Raw genomic sequence first — 23,126 nt, 5'->3', positions numbered from 1 at the left:
ATAATTGACATTGTACTGGACAATCCAGTGATTGATATCATGAGCACTGATCCATGTTCTCATGCTGCTTTTCTTTTTTCACAAGATTCCAGCAGTATCACCATGAGGGACACCAGAAATGGGCTTCACATTGCACCAAGGTGGGGAATCAAACTCTGGCCTTTGCTGTGACAAGTGAATGCTTTATCCACTTGGCTAACCCACTGATCCAGTGGCTAAGGTTATATTTGGTTTTACTTCATATATACTCATGGAAACAAATAAGTGAGTGCGTGAGTGAGAGCTGTATGGTGGCGGTCTGTAAATAATGGAGTCTGGACCAGACAATATGGTGATAAACACCATGAGCATCGATCTGCACAACTGGGAACCGATGACCTGCATCAACCAAGTCAGCAAGTGACCACTTGATCCCTTTAGTCGCCTTTTATGACAAGCATATTCACCTTTTATGGCAAGCGTGGGTTGCTGAAGACCTATTCTACCAAGGAATCTTCACAGGTAACAAATAAGGTAACACATGAAAGTACAGGTGTATATATATATATATATATGTTTTCCAGGTTCACAGGATATGTGTTGCAGTGTGGGTGAAACTCTGGAAATGATTAAAGGAACCCTTGTACTTTCATGTGTTCCCTTATTAGTTTCCATTAGTTTCCATCATATTTACATAAAATTCCAACTAGTTTAGAAACTATATATACCTAGTGGCAGATATGAAAAATAGGCGATTTTCAGGAATTGTCTGAATTTTGAGTTTAAGAAATTCAAACAAAAATTCCATACAACCCGGCGCCACCATAATCCAAGCCTGACCTTGATATCTAACTATTATTAGCTATGCATTCCCTGACAACTGATTCAGAGCCTGAACAAATATAACTGATAATGTGACATGAAATGAGAGTAATTGTGCACTGGTGTGCTTTCACTCTAAACAGAGCTACATCCATTACTACGGATAAATTATTTGGAGAGTGGATGCATTGCAAAATGTGGTATCAAAATGCATCAGCACCATGACAATGTGCCAGTCCTAATCAAACAGGGTAAACGTATGCTTTTGCTGCTTGAATATAATCTGGACAGGATCTGTAGGCCAACGGTAGATAGCACAAGCAACAGGATCTGATCCCTCAAGGTTTGATGACACACAATATTCCAGGTTATGTATAGTAAACATCCAAACCAAATCATACAATTTCACAAATCAATAAACAGAATTTATTTCATGCAGTTTGTAAAATAGTCTAAAAAGATTCTAGTCAGTTAGGTAGCCTTAAAAGTTTCATGCCACTTTGAATTTTTGTGAGCAAGGAAACTTTACTGTTGAATTTGGAACAAATTGACCACTCCCGACCAGTTTTATAATGTTCCCATATTTACCTGTTTTTTTCATTGCTGAAATTTGTTACTAATAGATGGGCAAGGTATTCATCCTGCAAACAAGAGGTGATGGGGTAACCTAATGCTAAACAATTTGCTCACCACGCCAAAAGACCTGAGTTCAGTTCCACACATGGGTACATGTGAAGCCCATTTCTGGTGTCTGCAGCCATGATATTGCTGAAATATTGCTAAAAGTGGTGTAAAATCTTACTCACTCACTCACTCCTCCAAACAAGGAATTTAAACTGTATCAACAAGACTATTCACTCTTTCCTTCTTAACTTCTTCACATGAAGGAAGTATTAGACAGGGTCAGTATATACGAAACTACATCTGTAGCAGTGTTCACATGATCAAAAATAATCGAAAATTTGATCTAAGGAAGATTTAAAAATGATTGTAAGAAACATTTTTGATTAATCGGAATTCTGTTGTTAGAAAACACACTTGAATGAAGTAAACTAACCATCAAATTGAAAAATATTCACAAAGAACCCTCAAAAGCGTAAAACTATGCATACTGTAAGATTTTAACCATGTTTATTGTTTAATTACAATTCCAGTATCTTTCTTGCATGCATGCATTTCAATGCATGAGAGTATTAGTTATAAAGACACGTTATTTATAAAAAAAACCCCTTAAAATTGGTGATTACATTTAAAACATATATCCCAAATATAATCGATAATCGTTCACCTCAAGTCCTCTGACAATCGTTCACCTCAAGTCCTCTGATAATCGATGGTGGATTTCATTTCAAATTCCCAACACTACACATCTGCATTAATTCTTTTCTAAACAAGCAATAGCACACAAAAATCTATCACAAAAAGCATCATTCACTATTCATTCTTAGGGGGTCAGCTGATTTCCATCTTGTCTTCTTTCAACTTTCATTAACATGTTAGGGGAGCTCAGCTGACCAACTTAGACTGACCAATCTTCTGTGATCAATTTCCCCTTCTCCACTCATATATCTCCAACTTCCTGTTCTGGGAGCCTACTATCAAAGAAGCGGAATCATGTGGTCGACATTCTCTAAACACGATGTGACTTTGATGTATATGCATGATGTACATCTTTCAGCCGAGTATCTCCCTCGGAGATAATTTGAAGTCAGTTTTACATCCACGAACTGGAATATACATTAATCGCTCTCATTGATTACCAGCGGAATTATTTCCTTTTATATTCAGCTTTGAAATTTTTCTTTGGAAGGAAGCACTAATGACTTTGATACAATGTTAATGAACATATTTTCCTTTAAAGTTTAGAAAGAACATATCTTGTCGTACGGAAGCAGCAGCAGCAGTAATTTTACTGAACATTGTTCGTTTAGTTCATTAGAATGTAGGACACTGGGCCAAATACACATCCAACAACTGGTTTAACGGTGAACAGTGAAAGCAAGGTGTATAGAACAAATAAGAACACTGGGTTACATCCACAGTAATTGGTGTGAGTAAAAGTGAGTGAGTGAGTGAGTGAGTGAGTGAGTGAGTGAGGTTTTATGGCACTTTCAGCAATATTCCAGCAATATTACTGTGGAAAACACAAGAAATGGACTTCACCAATGTACCAATGCTGGGAATTGAACCCTAGTCTTCAGTAAGATGAGTGAACACATTAACCACTAGGCTACTCCACCTCCCCAATTGGCATGACGAGCCTAATGATTGACTGATTTTTATTACCTTCACATAAGACAACGAAATCAATAAAATATATTTAACATTATCAGAGGATTAAAACTTTGCTTGGAATATATTTTCTCATAGCAGCTTGTGTTTAGAACAAATCAATACAAAATCATCCTCTGCAACATTAGCATAACGATACATTACATTTTATTTCAGTGATCAATATGCTGTAAGTGTTTGCATTTTTTGGGAGGAGCTATCATCACCATTATTGCATGTTTTACTCCCAGAATTGATTATTTGTCTGTAAACCACTCTATATTCCCAAATACCACTGATAATTATCTACCATGCATTGCATTAATTAGTGGTGTTCTGATAATTGAAAATAAGCAAAAATCGAAATAAAAAAGGATTAAATACAACTATCGATTGTAACAAACATATTTTTCATTAATCGAAATTTTGCTATTCTAGTATGAAACACTTAAATGAAGTAAAGTAATCATCAACTTTAACAAATTCTCATGTTGCATGAAGATTTCCCTCAGAATAATAGAGTCTATTTTATCATATATAGAGATGTACAAAGTAAGCCTGAAACGACACATCCCAACTTAAATATGTTACATCAAACTTTAATTCTTATTGGGGACAGGAAAATGTTCATGATCAAACAGAATCAGTTGCGTCCTATTTTTCTGGATGTTTTGTGCAATAATATCCACACCATGATATGTTACCTCTATCTTGTCAAAACAGAACTGATAAACAAACAATGGCATGCATTGGCATAAATTGAGTGCTCCATATTAACTGCAGTAAACAACAGACTACCATCATGATCTGATAAGGAAGCCATGCCTATGAACATACATATTCCGGTGAGGTGAGGTGAGGTGAGGTGAGGTGAGGTGAGGTGAGACAGGGTTTAATTGCGTTAATGATTACTGCACTTCTGCAGCAATGTACATCAGTCCATAGGCTTGTTTTATAGCGCTTGCCCCCAGATATAAACTGTTACACTGTAACATGGATACCAAACTAGTGTTGTGAATTCTTGTTTTATTCTCTAATACCAGGCAGGGTAGCAACAAGTACCATTCGCTGATGTGAACAATCAAAAACCACTGAGTTCCTGTATTTCAACCAGACAAAAAGCAGACGGCTTATGAACACGATCACATGGGCAGCCCTTGGATTAGTCCCCAAATACTAAATTCTGTGTCTGGAAGTTTCACACCTTAAATGACTTGGCCATCAGGCCACAACTTTGCACTGAAAGACTTACCTGCAGTGAAAATGAAAGATCAAGTTCTGTGTCAAGAACTCCACCTGGTGGCACAATGATCTCGTTTGAGCGGAGTATTCTCTTTGAACTCTGCAAAACAAAGACATCAGAATATAACCAATAAGTCTATATATTTTTGTCAGAAAAAGAATGCACATAACATATGTGTTGCTTTAACTATTTCCTCCAGCCATTAAATGCTTACCTTTACTGATTTACTCACTTTACGATTGAACTGCTTTCCTCTATATTACGCACATTAGTCACACTGTAACATTACAGTATAAAAGGAGACAGACCCATAAAACAATACTATAAGACAGAGATGATTATATAATACCATCCCATCAGTAAGTCACGTGACAGAAGGTGGTGTACTGTCTGTGTCTACTGACATAAGAATTGATCAATATCGATCAGGATCTTGGGCATATCTGCCAAGAGTAACTAACTCTGTGTGTGCAGCAGACACACCTGTGTTGTTCAATCATTCATGTCTGGAGACACACAAAATACCCACTTGACAATCCAATATGGACTATTTCTCAGACAGACAGTTTTTAAAATTTTCACACCCTACATTCGGACTATTATTGTTTCCATAAATTAACTCAGCATTATAGATTTATTTCAAACGGTAGCTTTTATTCAGTGTAAGTCACTTCTTCATGTGTTGATAGCAAGGTTCTGTACTCCTTCCTATTAGCTAAATAGTTCAAATTATCCTGTCGGAAGTACTAAGTTATGGTCTGGCTTGAACAGACTATACAGCCCATTAGTCTGTTCAAAGTCCCCATAGTTGGGCTGTTCATGTTTTCATTAAATAAACTGAGCATTCAGGTTTTATTTCTATGTGTAGCTTTCATTCAGGATTAGATGTAATTAACTGTAAAGGAGATAAACATTATTCAGTCACTTCCGTGTTTGTTGATATCAAGTTTCTGCCCTGCACTCTGTCGGCTTTAAGCTTGAAGCCATCCCCATGTTAATGCTTCAGACTTAAAATTTGTATAACAGTGCATGTGTAAGTATTCTAACAAGGTGTTTTTCAGTAAGTTAATGTTACTAAGTTGACAATCCACCAGTTTGTTGGTATTTCTTTTAAAACTAACATTAAACAGTACTGTTCTGATGTTGTTACCATTGTCTAATAGTCCTGAAAATAATGGACTGGTAGTTGTTTAGCTGCTTTGTAATTTGTAAGGTTGCCAATCCAGTTGTCTCACTAGAAGTTTGGGAATTTATACACCGTAACATTATGCTGAACCACTAATGAACCCACAGTGAGTGAGTGAGTGAGTGAGTGAGTGAGTGAGTGAGTGAGTGAGTGAGTGAGTGAGTGGGTATAGTTTTACAGCGCTTTATCAATACTGATGAGCGAATGCTTCAATGACTAGGACACCCCACAGCCCCAAACACAGTATGAACCATGTTAGGCTAGACTGAGCCTGCTTAGAAAATCTCAATCTTCTATGAAGCAAATCTGTTTATGAAAACGTTACCACCAAATGACCAATGAGCCACAGTTACCTCCAATACTGACCCTGTCAATGACCTGAAGCTTGTGGCAATCTGACATGTTGCAGGAAACAGTTAACGTGACTGCTGCTTGGAACACAAACTCACCACTTGATATTCTTTACGTTTAGGACACAGAAACAGCATCAATGTTTGATCAGCTAGTGAGTACAGGCCAATTAAACAAACTTTATCTGTTTTCTCATTCACCAATATCTATTTTCCCCACAAAGATTCAATATTGAGAAATGCCAGTTTGAGATTCATCACATAGTATACAAAATATCGTGAAATAATTAGTCGAAAGTAAACTCCTTTAGGAAATAAGAGAGTAATACAAACACATTACACATGGCACTTATTCTCACACACGTTATTATCATACAGTACATGTTTCCAAGGTGATCTAAAAGAATACATTGTTAGTTTGTAAAATCCACCTTGCCATCAATCATGCAAGTTTTTGTATTTTCCATGGACATAACAAAACTGCTATTTCATGTATTGTGCCTAGTCAAAACTATATTGTATCGATGAAAGTGAAAACAAACAAACTTTGAAAATAAATACATATATATGTATGGGAAACTTGCAATAAAAAATCACTAGACATCATGATTTAATTGTTGTTCCTGTAATGCTACCTGTTATTCAACTAAGCTGGAAATAGCGATCAACTGTGTACAGAAGTTCTGGTCCAGTGTACTAGTGATTCTGTTAAAAACAATCTGAAAATATTATATCAAATATGTTTTAATATACATATTCCATTATCAAAATATTTTAGATATTAAGGAGTTACTGTACCAGATATATTATACATTGCTATCTGATTAGTACATAATGCATGTTTTCTGCAAATATATTTAGCATAGAAATGAACACTGGCCATTACCTGTCTTGATACATTTTACATAGGAGATAGTTTGACAAGTCACCGCTGACTTCCCGCTGTACTTGCAACTTTGCTTGTAAGAAACAAAATGTTGGCCATTTAATTGTTAAAAATGACTTCAATAAGTCAATAATGTGGGTCTACGAGTCCATGGATTATGAGACTATAATGTGTTTGTGATTGCTAAGAATAATGTAAAATTGGTGCTCTCCAGGTAAGTGCATAAAACGGACCCATACGAATGTGGTAAGAAGAAGTTGTACGCGTATGGAATGAGGTAATGCCATGCTATTGTGGTGTCTCCGTTGTTTCTGTCAACACTTTTAATGAACATGACAAGCATAGTCACCTTTTGTGGCAAGCATGAGTTGCTGAAGTCTTATTCTACCCTGGATCTTCATGGGTATCATCTTCAGTGAGGCATGCTCCCAAGCAAAGAAAGTTGAATACTGCAGGTGCAAACCACAATTATCACAACCCCAAATAATTTCAAACACGGCTTGGCTTGAAATCTCAGACAACCAACCCAATCATTATTCATCAAAAAGGGGCCAAAGACCATTTGCAAAGTGACCTTTGCCTCAACCTTATTTAGTTTACAGGAAAATTAGAAAACATGGTCTCGTTAACTAATGTTTGATGATTTACTCTTAACATCACAGTGCAGCAACCAGTGAGCAATGCTTGCTGACAGTCAAGCAATTAACATGCTGAGTCTGTTCATCAAATGTATTGAGAACTCCAGGCTTTTCGCAGGCATCCCTGTTTGTTGCCATTACTCGGAACAATCAATGTTTTCTGCAAATTTCCACTTATGTCTCTGCTGATCAACACTGTCCAGATGTAGAGTTGGGGAACTGTTTTTCTTTTAAAGTTAAACATCAGCGAAAATAATATGAATGATCTTGTGTAAATGAGTGACTGAGGTTTGTGCTACTGCCAATATTCCAGAATCAACATGGTGAGGGACATTCGGAAATAGGCTTCACACGTTGCAGCTGTGTGGGGAATTGAACCCGGGTTGTCAGTGTGCAGTGAGCGAACACTTTAATCACTAGTTTGCTCATCCCCCTCTAATCTTGCATAGATGAGTGAGATATTATGACACTTCCTGCAATATCCCATCTAATGTCACTGCAGGAGACAGCTTCACACACTGTACACCAATCAGGAATCAAACCTTGGCCTTCAATGTATTGATACCAGAGATGCCAACACAAAGTGTTGCAAACAGTTTCAAGGATCAAATTTAGTTGTCTGACCATAAAATTACTGGTCAACTAAATACTCAAAACAGCAAGTGTATTGAAATCAGCTTCAGATTTCTGATAGACAATATTGCTGAAATTATGTTTGTTACTTGCAATGATTCCAGTTCAAATATGTCATTAAATCTGATGAAAATATACGTAATTGATGAAAATATTTTGGGTCTATATATATCCAAATTCTAACTTTCTTCAAATTTCGTAGAATTTCTAATCCGATCATATTGGCATAGTTTGAGGCTAAAATTTGCAGTGACTGATAAAATCGTAGTGGTTGGCATCTCTGCAATACATGACCAAAGACATGGTTCAAAATCTATTTTCTTTTCATTTATCATCATAAAATCAGATTAAACCTGGTTTCCATCACTAAGAGATTCCGAACAGAAATTCTCAGACAAGAGGACCAATTGAAGCAACTGATGCTCCTAAGTCCGCATTAACTTTTTACTCATCTGGCTTGTACATCGAGTAAGCTGTTCCCATCAATAAACAATGTGGTTACAATTCTGTATGAGGCCAAAAATAGCTCCACAACAAAAGGTTGATGACAAAAATAGACACTTAATGTCCGCAAGTTCTACTGAGACAGATTTGTCAGTGTGTAACCTGGTCATGATAGAAGCATTATGCAAGAAACTCATCATGATAATAACAATCGCCAAAATTATCTCAAAGGCAGATTAACTCTGAGGCAAAAGCTCAGTGAACTGTCAAGATAACTGACTAGACAACACAATTTTATCCGACCTGAGTTCAGATCAGTTGCTGAAAACACAGTGTAATGTCTGTTACCTTTTCTCAGTCCCTCGCAAGTCCAAAGGAGTGTAACAAACTATCTGAATACATTTTAAATTAAAAATAAAAACAGTTGTTCTGATCTGAAATTAATACTGCTTTAGCAAACTTAAAAAAATGACAAAGCAAATTTATTATCAAAGGAACATGAATTGGAGGGAGTTAAGTGTATGACTGTAAGGGAGTATAAAACTGATTCTAAGGTGGCAACATGTCTGAAACAACCAAAGAAATTACTAAGTAATCTGAATTATAAAATTTCATGTTTAGATTTTTTTATCATCCCATTTCTTGCTGGAGAAGGCTAGAGACGATGTGTACAGACGACCTGATGCAAATTTAGATTTTACAAGGGTTCTGAATCTCCCATCTCATGACATTGCACTTCCTTTTGAAATTAGATGTATCATGTAGTTGCTTTCTTCAAATGTATATATATGTACAAAGACATTTAGTCTTTAAAAGCATGATCATTTACAGTTATTAGAAAGTGGTTTGGGCATCAAAACAGATTGCAACGACATATGCAATTTCATAAAGTTAGGGATTTAATGGACTCAAAGTCCTGCATCCTATACTCAAAGAAATTGACAATGGACACAACGTAATTGATTAGTGCGTTCACAAAGATGGAGAAAAAGTCCAAATACTTTTTGTAAAAATGTTGATCAAGTAACAAAAAGCTATCATTGAGTTATGGTTATGATATTTGCAGTTTAATTACTGTGATGAGCATGGTACGCAATACAATAACAGTGACAGAATTAGCATTAATAATACGATTTAAGCGTCTGGAATCCCCATTTTGCAGTCCCTGACCCCTGAAAATTAAGAGTATGAGTCCCAGGGACCCTCAAATACAGGGCTCAAGAGAAATCCCTGATAAAGTGTTTACAGCAAAGTTGGAAAGTCAGATCATCTGCATTTACACTTTGATAAGCCCAATCTCATCTTCATTTCTGAATCAACAGTAAGTGTGTACTCATGACAACAGAGCAATATTTTTAAGTTTAGTCAAAAGGAACATCAATTTGGATGTATTGTACCGTAAGCTGCATATTCAACAGTTTCATGATAATGAAAAGTCAATACTGCGATATTTGAATACAATCAATGTTATCTTAATACAGTTGAACATGAATTTCCTTTCACAGGGTAGGTTTTTCAAATTTATATGGCAAACATGAGACTGCAATCCCTGTTTACTGTTATATGAATGCACAACACAGAAATCAATCAGCCATAACCAACAAGGAATGCCAAGTTCATAAAAAAGTATTGCACTCTGCTTGAAAAGAAATCTGCCAGTAAAATGAACCATAAATATTTCATTGAAGTTGAATAACATTTGTCCCAAGTCTTGTTATACCTATTAAACTCTTGGCCACAAATAGCTGCAAAATTGCTGACGCAGCTGAAAGTAACATTTACTCATTTACTCACTTACTCTTACTTCTAACAGAGAAAAAAACAAAGTGAGTGAGTGAGTAAGTTTAGTTTTATGCGGCACTCAGCAATAATCCAGCTATATGGTGGCGGTCTGTAAATTATCAAGTCTTGACCTGACAATCCAGTGATCAACAGCATGAGCATCAATCTGCACAACTGGGAACTGACGACAGGTGACAGCCAAGTCAGCAGGCATGACCACCTGATCCTGTTAATCGCCTCTTATGACAGGCATAGTCGCCTGTAACGGCAAGCATGGGTTGCTGAAGGCCCTATTCTGACCCAGAGCTTCACAGGCTGAAAGAAACAAAGGTTTTGGTTGTTTGGACAACTACCACTTTGGAGAAATCCAAAAGCATTGGCATGAAATGGGAAAGAGCATAGAATTGTCATGTTCAAGAACACAACTATGTACAAAGACTTAAGGTTCCTCAGACAACAACACAGCCACCTGTTCCCCAGTGAACAAAGAGTACATGGACTTCTGGATACTGGTCACACTACAGAATATTAATATGTCACAAACATCTGTGTTTTAGGAAGATGAAATGTTAATAGGAAAATAACCTACAATGAGTGGGTTATTGTTTTTTTGGGTTTTTTTTATGATGATGATGGACAAGGACAATACTTAAAACAACATTTTAAAAGTTTCTGAATTACATTTTAAGAGTTTAAATTACCACAGGGCACTACTGTCCTTGCAAATTGATGAATCAACAGTGTTTAATAAACCAGGCTAGCTATTCTTGAAACATCCATCGCCCTACTAACTTCTTAAGCCTATTCTCAACACATTGGCTCCGATCAAAGTTAAAAAAGAATTCTTGAGGTTATTAACATTTCGAGAATAAGGGCCCTGGCCATTACATGGAGAATAGATCACTCACCTGCATCTTAACTGCAATGATGATTGAGGTGAGGTCGTTCTCCAGTGCTCTATGGACCACCAGGCGGGTTAACGTCAAACTGCACATTCTGGAAACAAGAAAGATCATGTTACCAGTGATACAAATTTCATATGTGATAAATATCTTTATGTGTTAGCATCATTTGAGCTTGTGCAACAGGAAGTCATGAAATGATAGAGGTCATGATACACAGATATCACGATAGACGGGGGTTTGATATTGCCATGATAACCTCAGATTTGAGTCTACAGTATCCTGGGAAAATCAACCATGCAATGACAAGGATCCCCTAGCTTCATCCATGATACTGAAAACATTGATTAGTAGGTACGGGAAGTCATAGACTTGAGTTTACAATGGCAATGAGCAAGGCTTCATGCAGGGTTTTGCAAAATTCCAGCAATATCATGTTGGCGGTCTCCAGAAATGCACTTTACATTGTACCTTCATCAAAAATCGAACAGGGTCCTCAGTGTGATGGACTTACGCTTTAACTAATAGGATACCCCACCATCCTGAGTAAACAGAGACATGAGTTTATAAGATACCAGTTTCCAATTGAGGAACATGTTTGATTTGAATTATATTTAGGCTCACACAAAACCTGCTTGTGCTACAGAAGATGAACTTGCACAAGCTGGTCCCATAAATCTCAACATGTATGCGCTCAAATATCAGAGTGCCCTTCATTTAAAATCCTTGTATCAACACATGTATTGGTAGTTTACATGTAGTTTGTGGTACAGACTTATCAAGCTTATGTACAATCGTACAATGTCGAGAATGATTCTGTCAATAGTTTACTCATATATATTTGAGAAGGAACATGTACTTGGACATAATTCCACAGACTAGTCCAGTAGAAAAGTGGACTCAGTCCCTGAGGTTGGAACCAGGTGAATTTGTCTGGCACTGTGTTACACCCTTAGCCATGGCTCACAAGACAAAATGCAAACAACTTGGTCATAAATGATTGTTTTCAGGATATTTTTTAGGAACATGAGTGTGAGTGAGTGAGCATGGTTTTACGCTGCTTTTAGCAATATTCTAGCAATATCACAGCGGGGGACACCAGAAATGGGCTTCACACATTGCGCACATGTTGGGAATCAAACCTGGGTTTAATGCGTGACAAGCAGATGCTCTAACCATCTGGCTACCCCATCGCCTCTTTGAAGAATATTAACACAAGTTTATAAATATATCCCAAAACGTATTCACAATCACAAATTTTTCATTGTTCAGAGAAACTGTATAACAATTTGCTCCAACTGTGTACCACTTGAAAATGAAAACCAAACAATTATTTATGAATCTGAAAAAAATGCAAAGTTCAGATGTGGCAGTACTGTACAGACTATGATTAATGTATATTTTATCTGGTGACCTCTTTTCACATTTCAAACACAAGTGAGCATTTAAAAAACATAATGAGCAAAAGGCTACCTGCTGTCTGACATGCTACTGGACAGTTAGCATGGCAATATTTAAACAAAAACACCTCATGGTTGCTCCCTTTGTTTTATATTCATTTTCAGTTTCCATAAAACATAGCACGTAATGCTTTGTTGAGAATAGACGATAAAAATAAATACCAGTCATGATGTATTAATCATTTAGCCACCACCCCACTTGTGACCACACATGACAGCAAGTTCATTATACAGCAGCTGTCTGTTTTGGCATGACATAATATTGGCATGCACTGCTTAAAACAGCTCCACATCACTCAAGGTTATCGAGTGTGTGAAAGAAGGAAGTCCTTATCTCAAATCAAAGCTCTTAAGTCAGATGTTTTTTTCAGTTTTTGAGTTTGTTTCAAAATATCTGATTAAAGCAAGATTAAAACATCTTCATTCCCAACTCATCATAAAATCTCTGTAATCAATACCAGCCACGTGTTTCATTATGTAGAGAAGTATTTGCCAGCAAAGCCTACATCAAAACATGCTAATGAAACAACTAAGGGAATAATGGAAGGCCCTGTACTACAACATCCAGCAAGTACTGTGCTGAGTTGTTTCCCTTGGGCATGCCAGAATCCTGCAATTGTGTGTTGAAATTTTGGTTCATCCCAAGTATGTTTCTAGGTTTGTCAGAAAATTGTTGGTATCATCCAATGGTTCACCATATGGTAAACTGAGAGGTGCATCATTTTACGCTTTCCTTGTGTACCAAGCCCACACACTTTAACTGTAATGACGTTCAGTATGACCCTGAACCTAAGCAATTCCTACATTAAGAACCTGTAGTAACTTTATTTTGACAAAATATTCAGACTCTCTTTGTGGAATATTCATATAAAATACTGTTTTGAGATGCTGTGGACATTATTTGTGTTATTTATTTATTTATTAAGTTTTTTATCAATATTTCATTAATTGTGTTTTCAACATAGACAAACACATAGCAATCTGGTTTCCATGTTTACATTTTGATAAAATACTCCAGTACAGCATGTTTAAGCACATGCTTCAAGTGATATATTGTTCGGTACTTCAAATACACACCCATGAAATTTTGAGGGTCAGCACCTAAAAATAGGTAATCCAACTATCAGCCTTTTTTCAATGTCTTCCAACATTCAGATAAGGTTCTGACACTGTGACTGAATTATTGGGTCAGTGCATGCAGCTGCTATTTCTCTTGCAACATATTTTGGCAAGACATGCCTCTGGTTCTATTTCATAACAACTTCTCTTGGCAGGACCTGCATCTTGAACTTCACAGAGGTTGCGAACAAGAAATGAACATATGTTGAACTAGATAAATACGCAAATGGAAACAAAACAATCTGGCGCCAAAAATCCTATACTGCAAATCAATAATTGCATAAGGCACTAAAAACCATAAGTTTTAGCATGGTCCTATAGGAATTCCAATTAAATCTTCCTTGGAACTGCAATCTCTTACTGTCGTCTGGAAGAAACATTGTCTGTAAAATATATTTTGTGTGTACAATGTGAAACATTAAATGCTTCAAAAACTGTCATCAGCCTTATCAGGCAGTCATCGGAAACATGATATGAACAAACTATTCTCCTGTCAACTAAGGAAAACGTAGGAAAGCCAGGTGACCTGATGAGTTTAAAAGCAAGCTCATATACAGAAACATTATCATTTTTTCAGTGACCCCCACTGCTGATAAACAGACATCTGCCCTGAACCTTCTGCATTAGAGTGTTCAGCCCCAGACAGTTTAGTCTTGAAACCAAGTCAGTTGTTTCCCAACTGGAGTTGTGATTGACAGCCCATGAGGAAGATAGTTAGGAAAAAGGTCATATCAATCCAGCCAGAAGCAAGAGCTATTTGATCGACTTACAGGAGAAATAGCCTGTCTGAAAACTCGGGTGTATTGAGAAAGCCATAACATAATGGCCTAGCCTGGCATACTTTTAGTGAAGTTAAAATGTTTCGTAATCTGCTGTCCATGTAACAAGTTATCTGTGATTTAACATGCATGGATCTCTGAGAGAAATTAAATAGGTTTCTTGGGAATCTAATTTGAAATTTCATTTGTCAAGTTTTAAAAGTTTCAAGATACACTTTGAAACATGTTTTACTAATTAAACTTGTGATGTAGTGAGTGAGCATGCTTCTAGCAATATTGCAGCACCAGGAACACCAGAAATAGGCTTCACACATTGTACCCCTGTGGGGAACTGAATCTGGGTGTTTGGTGTGATGAAATTATACTTGTGAAAGGATTAACTGTCATCATACACCATGAACATGTAACACAATTTTTTGTCACATTGGAAAATTTCGTTCAACACATCAAGGGTATATTTTCTTTCAAAATATCAATTTAATGTCATATATCCTTAATCACTTGTGAAAATCCGGGGTAGAATAGGTCTTAAACAACCCATGCTTGCCACAAATGGTAACTAAGCTTGTGAGAGGCAGCTAACCAGATCGGGTGGTCAGGCTCGCTGACTTGGTTGACACTTGGTTCCCAATTGTGCAGATTGATGCTCATAATGTTGATTACAGGATTGCTTGGTCCAGACTTGAATACTTACAGATAGCTGCCATATAGCTGGCATATTGATCAGTGCGGCATAAAACTAAATTCACTAACTCACGCATTTTGAGAGATGAGGAAAATCTTAGAATCTAAAATATACAATGTGCAGACACTAGTTTAACATGGTTGAGGTGATGATAACATAGAAAGAGGATACTGAATCATTCAGATTAATATTACATAACATAGCATGTAAATGCTTCTGCATGTACAGTAACTAAGGGTTAAAGTAGCAGAGCGTAAAAGGTCCTTGTCATTAACACAATTTTAAAACCTAAAGATTTTAGATTAAGTTTTGACGTAAATCCATCATTGAAATACCACTTAGGAAGACATCACAGACCTGGAAACCATCTTAATTCTGAAGACTCAGACAGTGAAGCATTCATCAGTGAGCAAACCATGTAATGAGTATGACACTGTTGATTTGAGAACAACAGGTACAAACCACGGTCTTCTTTCACGAAGCAGCCTTTACTAAGGTCAACCTTGACTCCCATTCTTCAACACTGCACTAACGCTACCTTAGTGATGTATGATCACCTAAGTGTTTTGTGAAACTGAAAGGAGGCCCTGCTCTTATTTTGCTCTCTCTCTCTCTCTCTCTCATGTAAATATCTGATTATCATTGTATAACTGTTATATTCACCTGTTGTATGTTCAGAATGTACAGTTTGTACAAACTATTTTGTCAAATTTGGCCATCATTTCTCCAACATTAGACAATAAAGACTTTAAAGAACTTTAACATTAGACAATAAAGTTCTAATCTTGTCAAATCTATCTCAGTATAATCTGCCAATAATCAGGTCTGGGTTAGGCAGCTTAGCATTATTTCTGTTGATTTTGATGCTGATTTCATGTCAGCCAAGTTTCATACTTGTGGTTGAAATGTCAGTGTGGCTTGACAGCACAGGGCAAGTATTCCCGTCATTGGGGCATGTCACGTGCAACTTAGCCATGTAAATGAGACTTGGCTAGTAAAAATTTAGTTGGGTCAGTAATCTCCATAGTCACTTGCCGATTAGCTAGTGAATTTTCATGGGGTTTGACTTGTTAAGTCATGATGCACTTTTAAATCATGCAAAATCACCAATCTCATGGTAACATTATCTTACTCTCAACTACTTTTGTGACCTAGACATTGATTAGTTTCTACATTCAAATTTCAGGCTAGTGAATTGTTTGTGGGATAGTAACTTTCAGGCCCAAAATTTGGAATCTGGTTTGCACACTGGGTGCAAGATGACTTATTGAGACAGGCCCAATAATGTTACCACTCAGTCCTAATTTCCCAGCTTACGACAATCATAAGGTACTGGTGACCAGAAGTGCTGCAAGGAATGTACCTGGAGTGACCTTCACATGTGCACTGATGGGTGAAGTAGGGTAAATATGAATGGTAACGGTTATTCATAAACACATACAACAAGGAAACATATAAACACATACAATAAGGAAACATTTTGTCTAGGAAAATGACAATGCTTCCAGGCAGTAAACACTTACTCAACACAACATACTCAAATGGTGACAGAACCTTTTCAGCTACCAATACTGACTCAATAACTTCTTAGTGACCCAATAACAGATACCAACATTGGGTTATTTACAAAATGGGCATGTGGTGATGGCTTTCCAATAGACTAACAACTAGCCTCTGAAATGAACATATTTTAAAGAAAGAAATTTCACATAGAATCATAGTCAAAATAATGAAACTAAATGAAAAGGAGTCCTGAGGAGCCTTTTCTGGATAAAAGTTTGAAGCATTTTCAGGTGAGCACAATTTGTGCCTCCCATTGCTGGGTAATTCTGTTGTGGAACTGAATCATTATGTTCAGAGAGTGAGTTTAACTGAACACTATGCTGAACAATATTTCAGTAACATCAGAACTTGTCAGATTGATGTTGAAAATAAAGCTTGCCTCAGACGTTAGGGAGAAAATATGCATCGATATGGTGTTGACAAACCAAGAAACATAATCAGATTCAAACCCACCATCACTCATTTTCGACATTCCTGAGGGACATAACTCATGAATGGAATTGTGATGGCCTTCCATGAATGGGCTAGACAAATGCTTAGTCTCAGAATATATATAATTCTGCGTGAAACAAACAAACCCATATAAACTGAACAGGAGCCCCAAGGAGGTCAGAGATTCTGAACCTGAGGAAATCTAGCCTTGCTTCATTTGGAGCTGTAACACTGCAGACGGGGCTTGGCAGCAGGGAAAAGAATGTCATTCAATGACTGTGAGACATACTATGAACCAACCTCGATATCTCCAGGGTCTACGTTCCGAAAAGTCTCCACTATACCCTGGACGCATCTACGGGTCGGCCCGATAATTTTATTACCTCCCTTTGCTGACTCCGCTTTCTCACAGTGGCCAATCAGAGTGGTCGCCGTTATAACCGAATTTGCCAGTGTCAACAAAGGTAGCCGTTGCAACTGCGAAGGTTTGCTCGCCGTGCGACTCACAATTTGGGGAAATCATACATGCAACTTTAAAGGTCCGAAACCTTTTTTAAAACATATGCAAGAAATCCATCTAATACTTTCAGAGAACCTACGCATGGTTTGTTTGCCAAGTTTAATCAGTTAGAGAATTTAAAAAGCGAAAGTGAGTTGTGATTGGTTCGCTCAAATTCCCAGCGTAGACACGTGATTGGATAAAAAGCCAGCCAAGGGAGGTAATAAATTTATCGGGCTGAGTTGTAGATGCATCCAGGGTATAGTGGAGACTTTTCGGAACGTATACCCTGGAGATATCGAGGATGACTATGAACGGGCCACCATTATAGTTGAAAGGTTAAATTGAAGTCAAAAGCTGTTGAGACTATGCAAAGCTCATGACTAGGAGTTTTGTATTGATCAACAACTTACAAATTTACTGGAAAGTTAGTACCAGTGTAACGGCACTGCCCCTTGACAATGCTGTGACGGGTTCCAACTGCAACTCCAACTGACTAGACAACTTTTGGACTCAGGATATAGTTTTATGGGCATCATCATGGTGATTTCTTGAAATGATCTAGGATAAAGTAACTCGTCGAGTTATGCTTAGACAAATTAGAATGTTCTTTTTCAGCTTAGGGCTTTACCTTGCAACTGAAATCATGTCTGATTTATCACTGACTTTACATTACAATATTGCTACCAGCATGTGTATTCTGGACTGTCTCCTGTAGTGGTGTCAGCAGTGTCCAGTACCATCAATGTCAACATTATTACAGCAGTCTCAGACTCTAGCCTCAAGTCCAACGAATGAATCTTGTGAAGTTTATGTCAATCCAGTTAACTCAGTCAATAAAAGTCCATGGGTTCACAACAAAGTTTCTCAAATCAATGCTAATTAAACCACAGTTTGACAATGTACACAGGAAAGCTGTTTGATGACACATGGTCTTCGGTACTGTGCAGGACTCAAATCAAGTTAAACAATGGTCTGTTCCATAGAGTAATTGGACTGGTGACAACAGTTTCAATATTTTACAGCTCCAGACGTGGTATTACCTCAGGTAAGTGACTCTGAATGAACTTTGCATCTGTTCACCAACTAGTGAGTGAGTGACTGAGTAAGTTTTACACGGCTTTAAGCAATATTACAGCAGGGGACACCAGAAATGGGCATAACACACTGTACCCATGTGGGTAATCAAACCTGGATTTTTGGAGTGACAAGCAAGCACTCTAGTCACTGGGCTACACTCCTTTCCCATGCAATCAGTGAGTGGGTACCAGGTAGGATGTGATATTACAGACTATTATTCTTCCAACACGTAACAGGCAGTTTGGGACGGATTCTCAGACTCATAATTGAGTGTACATTGGGTTCTTTTGCACTGTTTTGGATACTAACATGCCATAAAAATCCACATTATTATCACCATTAACAAAAGCTCAAATGGTTACAACAATATCTACACTGATCACTGCCAACTACAAATAGACTTGAAACACATTCTGGATTGAGAGATTGAGTTTGGTTAGCTGTATATTAGTATTTCAGTTATATGTGCCATAGAAATGTAAAGTAAATATTATATCCCATTCTGTTGGCTTGATGTAGGAATAAAGAAAACGGTGATGCATATTTTAGATGTTTTCAGGGCAGTGGGTTATGCTAATGGTTAAGGTGTTCACTCGTCACGTGAATGGCACAGGTTCAGGTATAATGTGTGAAGTACAATGTGTGAAGGCCACTGCTGTGTCCCCTCTGTTGATGTTGCTGGAATATTGCTAAAAGTGATGTAAACCATGCTCACACACTCTTAGATGTTTTCTTTCAGTGAAATCCACTTTATCATGCCAAATGTAGAATCCTCATCAAAGTGAAATAGGATTCAAACAGCAAATTCCAGAAACAACTGGGCCACCTGTCCCAATGTGTATAAAGTAACATCTTTCTGTGGCTTCAAATAAAATAATCATTATGCTGTTGATACAGCAACAACCCTTACTAGAACGAAAGGCATTATATGAGAGTATGGCTCAGTACTGGCAGCTAAAGACAAGACTGTTCTAACATATCAGTACCAGAGACCCATGAGCAATAAATTGAGAGAAAAGCAATTATCACTTCTTCTCACATCCACAGAAGAAAGACACTATATCAGGTAAAACTATTTCTATCTACCGCAATGAAATACAACTCATTCCAATCTGACTGGAGGAATAAACTAATCGTCCTTCTGTATGACCAATGCTATTCATTTCACCATGTGTCCATTAGCCCACATACATTATTACAGATCTTCCTGCAGTTTCATAATAGTTAATACACCATTCATAAAAATCCTTCAACAAAACAGTGAACCATGTAGTGCAATCGTACATATACCATGAAATTAAGTATGTTTACACTCCTTTGCTAACAAGTCTAACAAGGCAGAGTGCTAGCCTAGTGGATGAAGAGCTTATTTGTCATGCTTAAGACTTGAGTTCGATTCCTTACATGGGTACAATGTGTAAAGACCATTTCCGGTGTCTCTTTTCTGTGGTTTAGTTGGAATATTGCTAAAAGTGACATAAAAACACTAATTTACTTACAACAATTCTTCAACTGAAGGATTTCATTTGCAATGGTTCTACTGCCATAGTTACGCAGATATAATGTCATGCAAACAATTCTTTCAATTCCTGTTATGCTAATGTTAGTTTATTGTTGCTTTTATAAATATACCCACAACCAACAATAAGAAGATGAGACTTAACATTGCACCTTGAGTATAATTGAATTCAGGTATTTATTATTCATAACAACTGGCCTACCCTACCACTGACATAATACAAACTGATACTGGAATCAAATTTGCTTTGGTGTGGGCTATTCTGTAACTTTCTATAAGAGCAAACAAGCTATCTGATTATATCATTGTGGCAAATACAACAAACAGAAGATTATTCTTCATTAGTCACTTCGCTTGCATGCAAATCTGTAACTGTTGTATTGATCCCCTTGGAAATACAATCTGTGAAGATCTGGGTTAGAATTCTTCAGCAACTCGTGCTTGTCATAAAAGGTGACTGACAGGATTGAGTGGTCAGACCGTCAGATTTGGTTGACACATGTCACTGTATCCCAAATGCATAAATCACTATGATCTCATTGAATCCCATGCATTCAATTCACCCAGCATTGTTTATGCTCTCCATGCACCCCAAGTGCTTCAAGTGTTCCCTCCGTCTCACGTTTTTTGACATAATGGGTATCGTGAATAACATCTATTCAGTAAAATCCCCTAACCAAAGTTTATGCATTAAGCAGAAATAAGTTGTTCTCATAATTGTGCTGTAACCAGTGAAAAAGTTCATGTGCATATCCATTTTTTGTTTTTTCTTGTAAGAGGCAACGGCGACTAACAAGATCGGATGGTCAAGCACGCTGACATGGTCGACACACGTCATCGGTTCCCAGTTGTGCAGATTGATGCTCATGCTGTTGATCACTGGATTGTTTGGCCCAGATGTGATTATTTACAGCCTACTACCACATAGCTGGAATATCGCTGAGTGCAGTATTAAATAACCAACCAATCAACCAATCAACTCTTGGAGACAATCTAACCATGCCATGATTCAGTAATGACAATCAGGCCTTGACATTCACTTATTTGACCTCTGACCTAGATGAGCTAAAACTGAGATCACATGAGGAAAGACATACATTCATGTCCCAAAACAGGAAAAGCACAGAGTCAAAATGTAAATATTGTAATAATAACGTATCACATTAACACCCAAGTAATCTTTATGTGGATCCATAAAGTCACAGCCTTCAATTAACAGCCCTCATCAAAGGTATGAGAACAAATTACTCCTTGACTCCAAACAATAGTTCATCAACAACATATAGTTCATGGACATGATGTTGTATTGTGTCCAATGAGTTCCTATTATACAGTCCTTTCACCATAGCCAGCAATCAGCAGTGACCAGTCGTTGCCAAATCTCTTCAATTGGGCAAATAGCTGGCCTTCTGAACAGGTGCCCTCACCACTCCAACTACTAACTGACTAATCAAATGTGAGATGTGATTTGACACCTTTCAGCAAAGGGTTTCCTCAACAACTGGTTGTGTTAGCCCAATTGATCAAGCCTTCCACTGCTCATCTAGAATCACTCCTCACACTCATTACATCTCCCTAAAGACTGCTGTTAGTAAATGAATGGTAAGGGTCTGATTCACCCTGTCCCATCTCAATGAAGACAGTGATGCCATACATTTCTCCCTCCTACCCATGGGATATACCATATTTGATGGTTTATGCATCGCTGCGACTGGCAAAATTGAGTTGTAAGGAAACTTTTACAGCAAAGGCTGTGAATCCTTATCTTGTCTATTGTTGAATCATCCGTGTGGATGGTATATTTCAACACTCACTAGGTGAAATATAAATTTCTGTTGTTGAAAGTTTCAGATACAGTATCTTTGAGGTTAAGAATAACACTGGTGGGTTCCATTTCATATCCTCAGTCCAGTACAGATTCTAGTAATTTCTCGGTCTCTCTCTCTCTCTCACACACACACTTTCTAAGGACTATTGTGTATTAACATAGCATAATTTACAGATTCATACTGTTGATGATATTAAACGAGTGTGGCCTTTTCAACATTTTACTTATTTCTGGTTAGGAAAATTAAAATGTTCCATATTCTTTGTTTTACTGTTTCCAGTTTCAGCAAGCTGACAGATTCGTAAAACAAGTTTTGAAAAACAATTTGGCCTGACCAAATAGGAAGTTCAGCTGGTTAGGAAAAACATGATCAACTGTCCATACAATATGGTGATTTCTACATACATAATAGTTCTAACAGGAACAGACATCAAATACATTATATATGGTTCCTGTTCCTACCCTATGCTGTCAGTAATGAGGACAAAAGACTATGTTGAAAGAGACTGGTCTCATTTAAATGCTAATTCCTTGAACCATAGACAAACCTAATTATGAAAGTAGTAGTTTGTCCATGGACAAGGGTATTTATCCCAGTTCTAGTCTTTATAACACACACAGCTTCCATGCAGAATCTTTAACTCTGAATCCCCCAACTGCCTCCATGGACTGTTGGCGTTGCTGTATGGAACACTCTTCACAGTTAATGCAATCAGATAAACATGCGATCAGAACACTGCACAGAACCAATATTCACAAAATGTTCATGTGGCAGCTTGAAGTCAACTTGTAATAATTGTATTTAGAATTAATCTTCAGAATTTTCTGATTTCAGACAGATGTAGCAGTGGTTTTGCATGAGGACTGAGAGATTTTTTGTACAATGCCATGAGCTGTCAGACAGACTGGCAATTTGAGGCAGGTATTATAGCCATATTAAGGTTAAATTTGTTGTTGTAGATCAGTTGCCATTAAACAAACTTGGTTCAAATGCAGACGTTCTCAACTGTTGTGTTGAATTCTGTA

At 37.3% G+C, this 23,126-nt stretch overlaps 1 protein-coding gene across 3 annotated transcripts in view; it reads right to left on the bottom strand.

Moving 5' to 3' along the window:
* LOC137293697 (phosphofurin acidic cluster sorting protein 2-like) overlaps positions 1-23,126 on the bottom strand; it is a 133,240-nt gene that overhangs the window by 82,568 nt on the left and 27,546 nt on the right. For all 3 annotated transcript variants that reach the window (XM_067824400.1, XM_067824401.1, XM_067824402.1), the window contains exons 2-3: positions 11,143-11,230; positions 4,325-4,414 (exon numbers count right to left, since the gene is read on the bottom strand). In XM_067824400.1, the coding sequence (XP_067680501.1) occupies positions 4,325-4,414; positions 11,143-11,230 (178 nt within the window). The remainder of the gene's footprint in view (positions 1-4,324; positions 4,415-11,142; positions 11,231-23,126) is intronic.

Source organism: Haliotis asinina, chromosome 8, assembly GCF_037392515.1.
Source record: "Haliotis asinina isolate JCU_RB_2024 chromosome 8, JCU_Hal_asi_v2, whole genome shotgun sequence".
Taxonomy (NCBI): domain Eukaryota; kingdom Metazoa; phylum Mollusca; class Gastropoda; order Lepetellida; family Haliotidae; genus Haliotis; species Haliotis asinina.
Note: the sequence above shows the minus strand (reverse complement) of the source record. Positions and strands in the feature narration are given on the sequence as shown.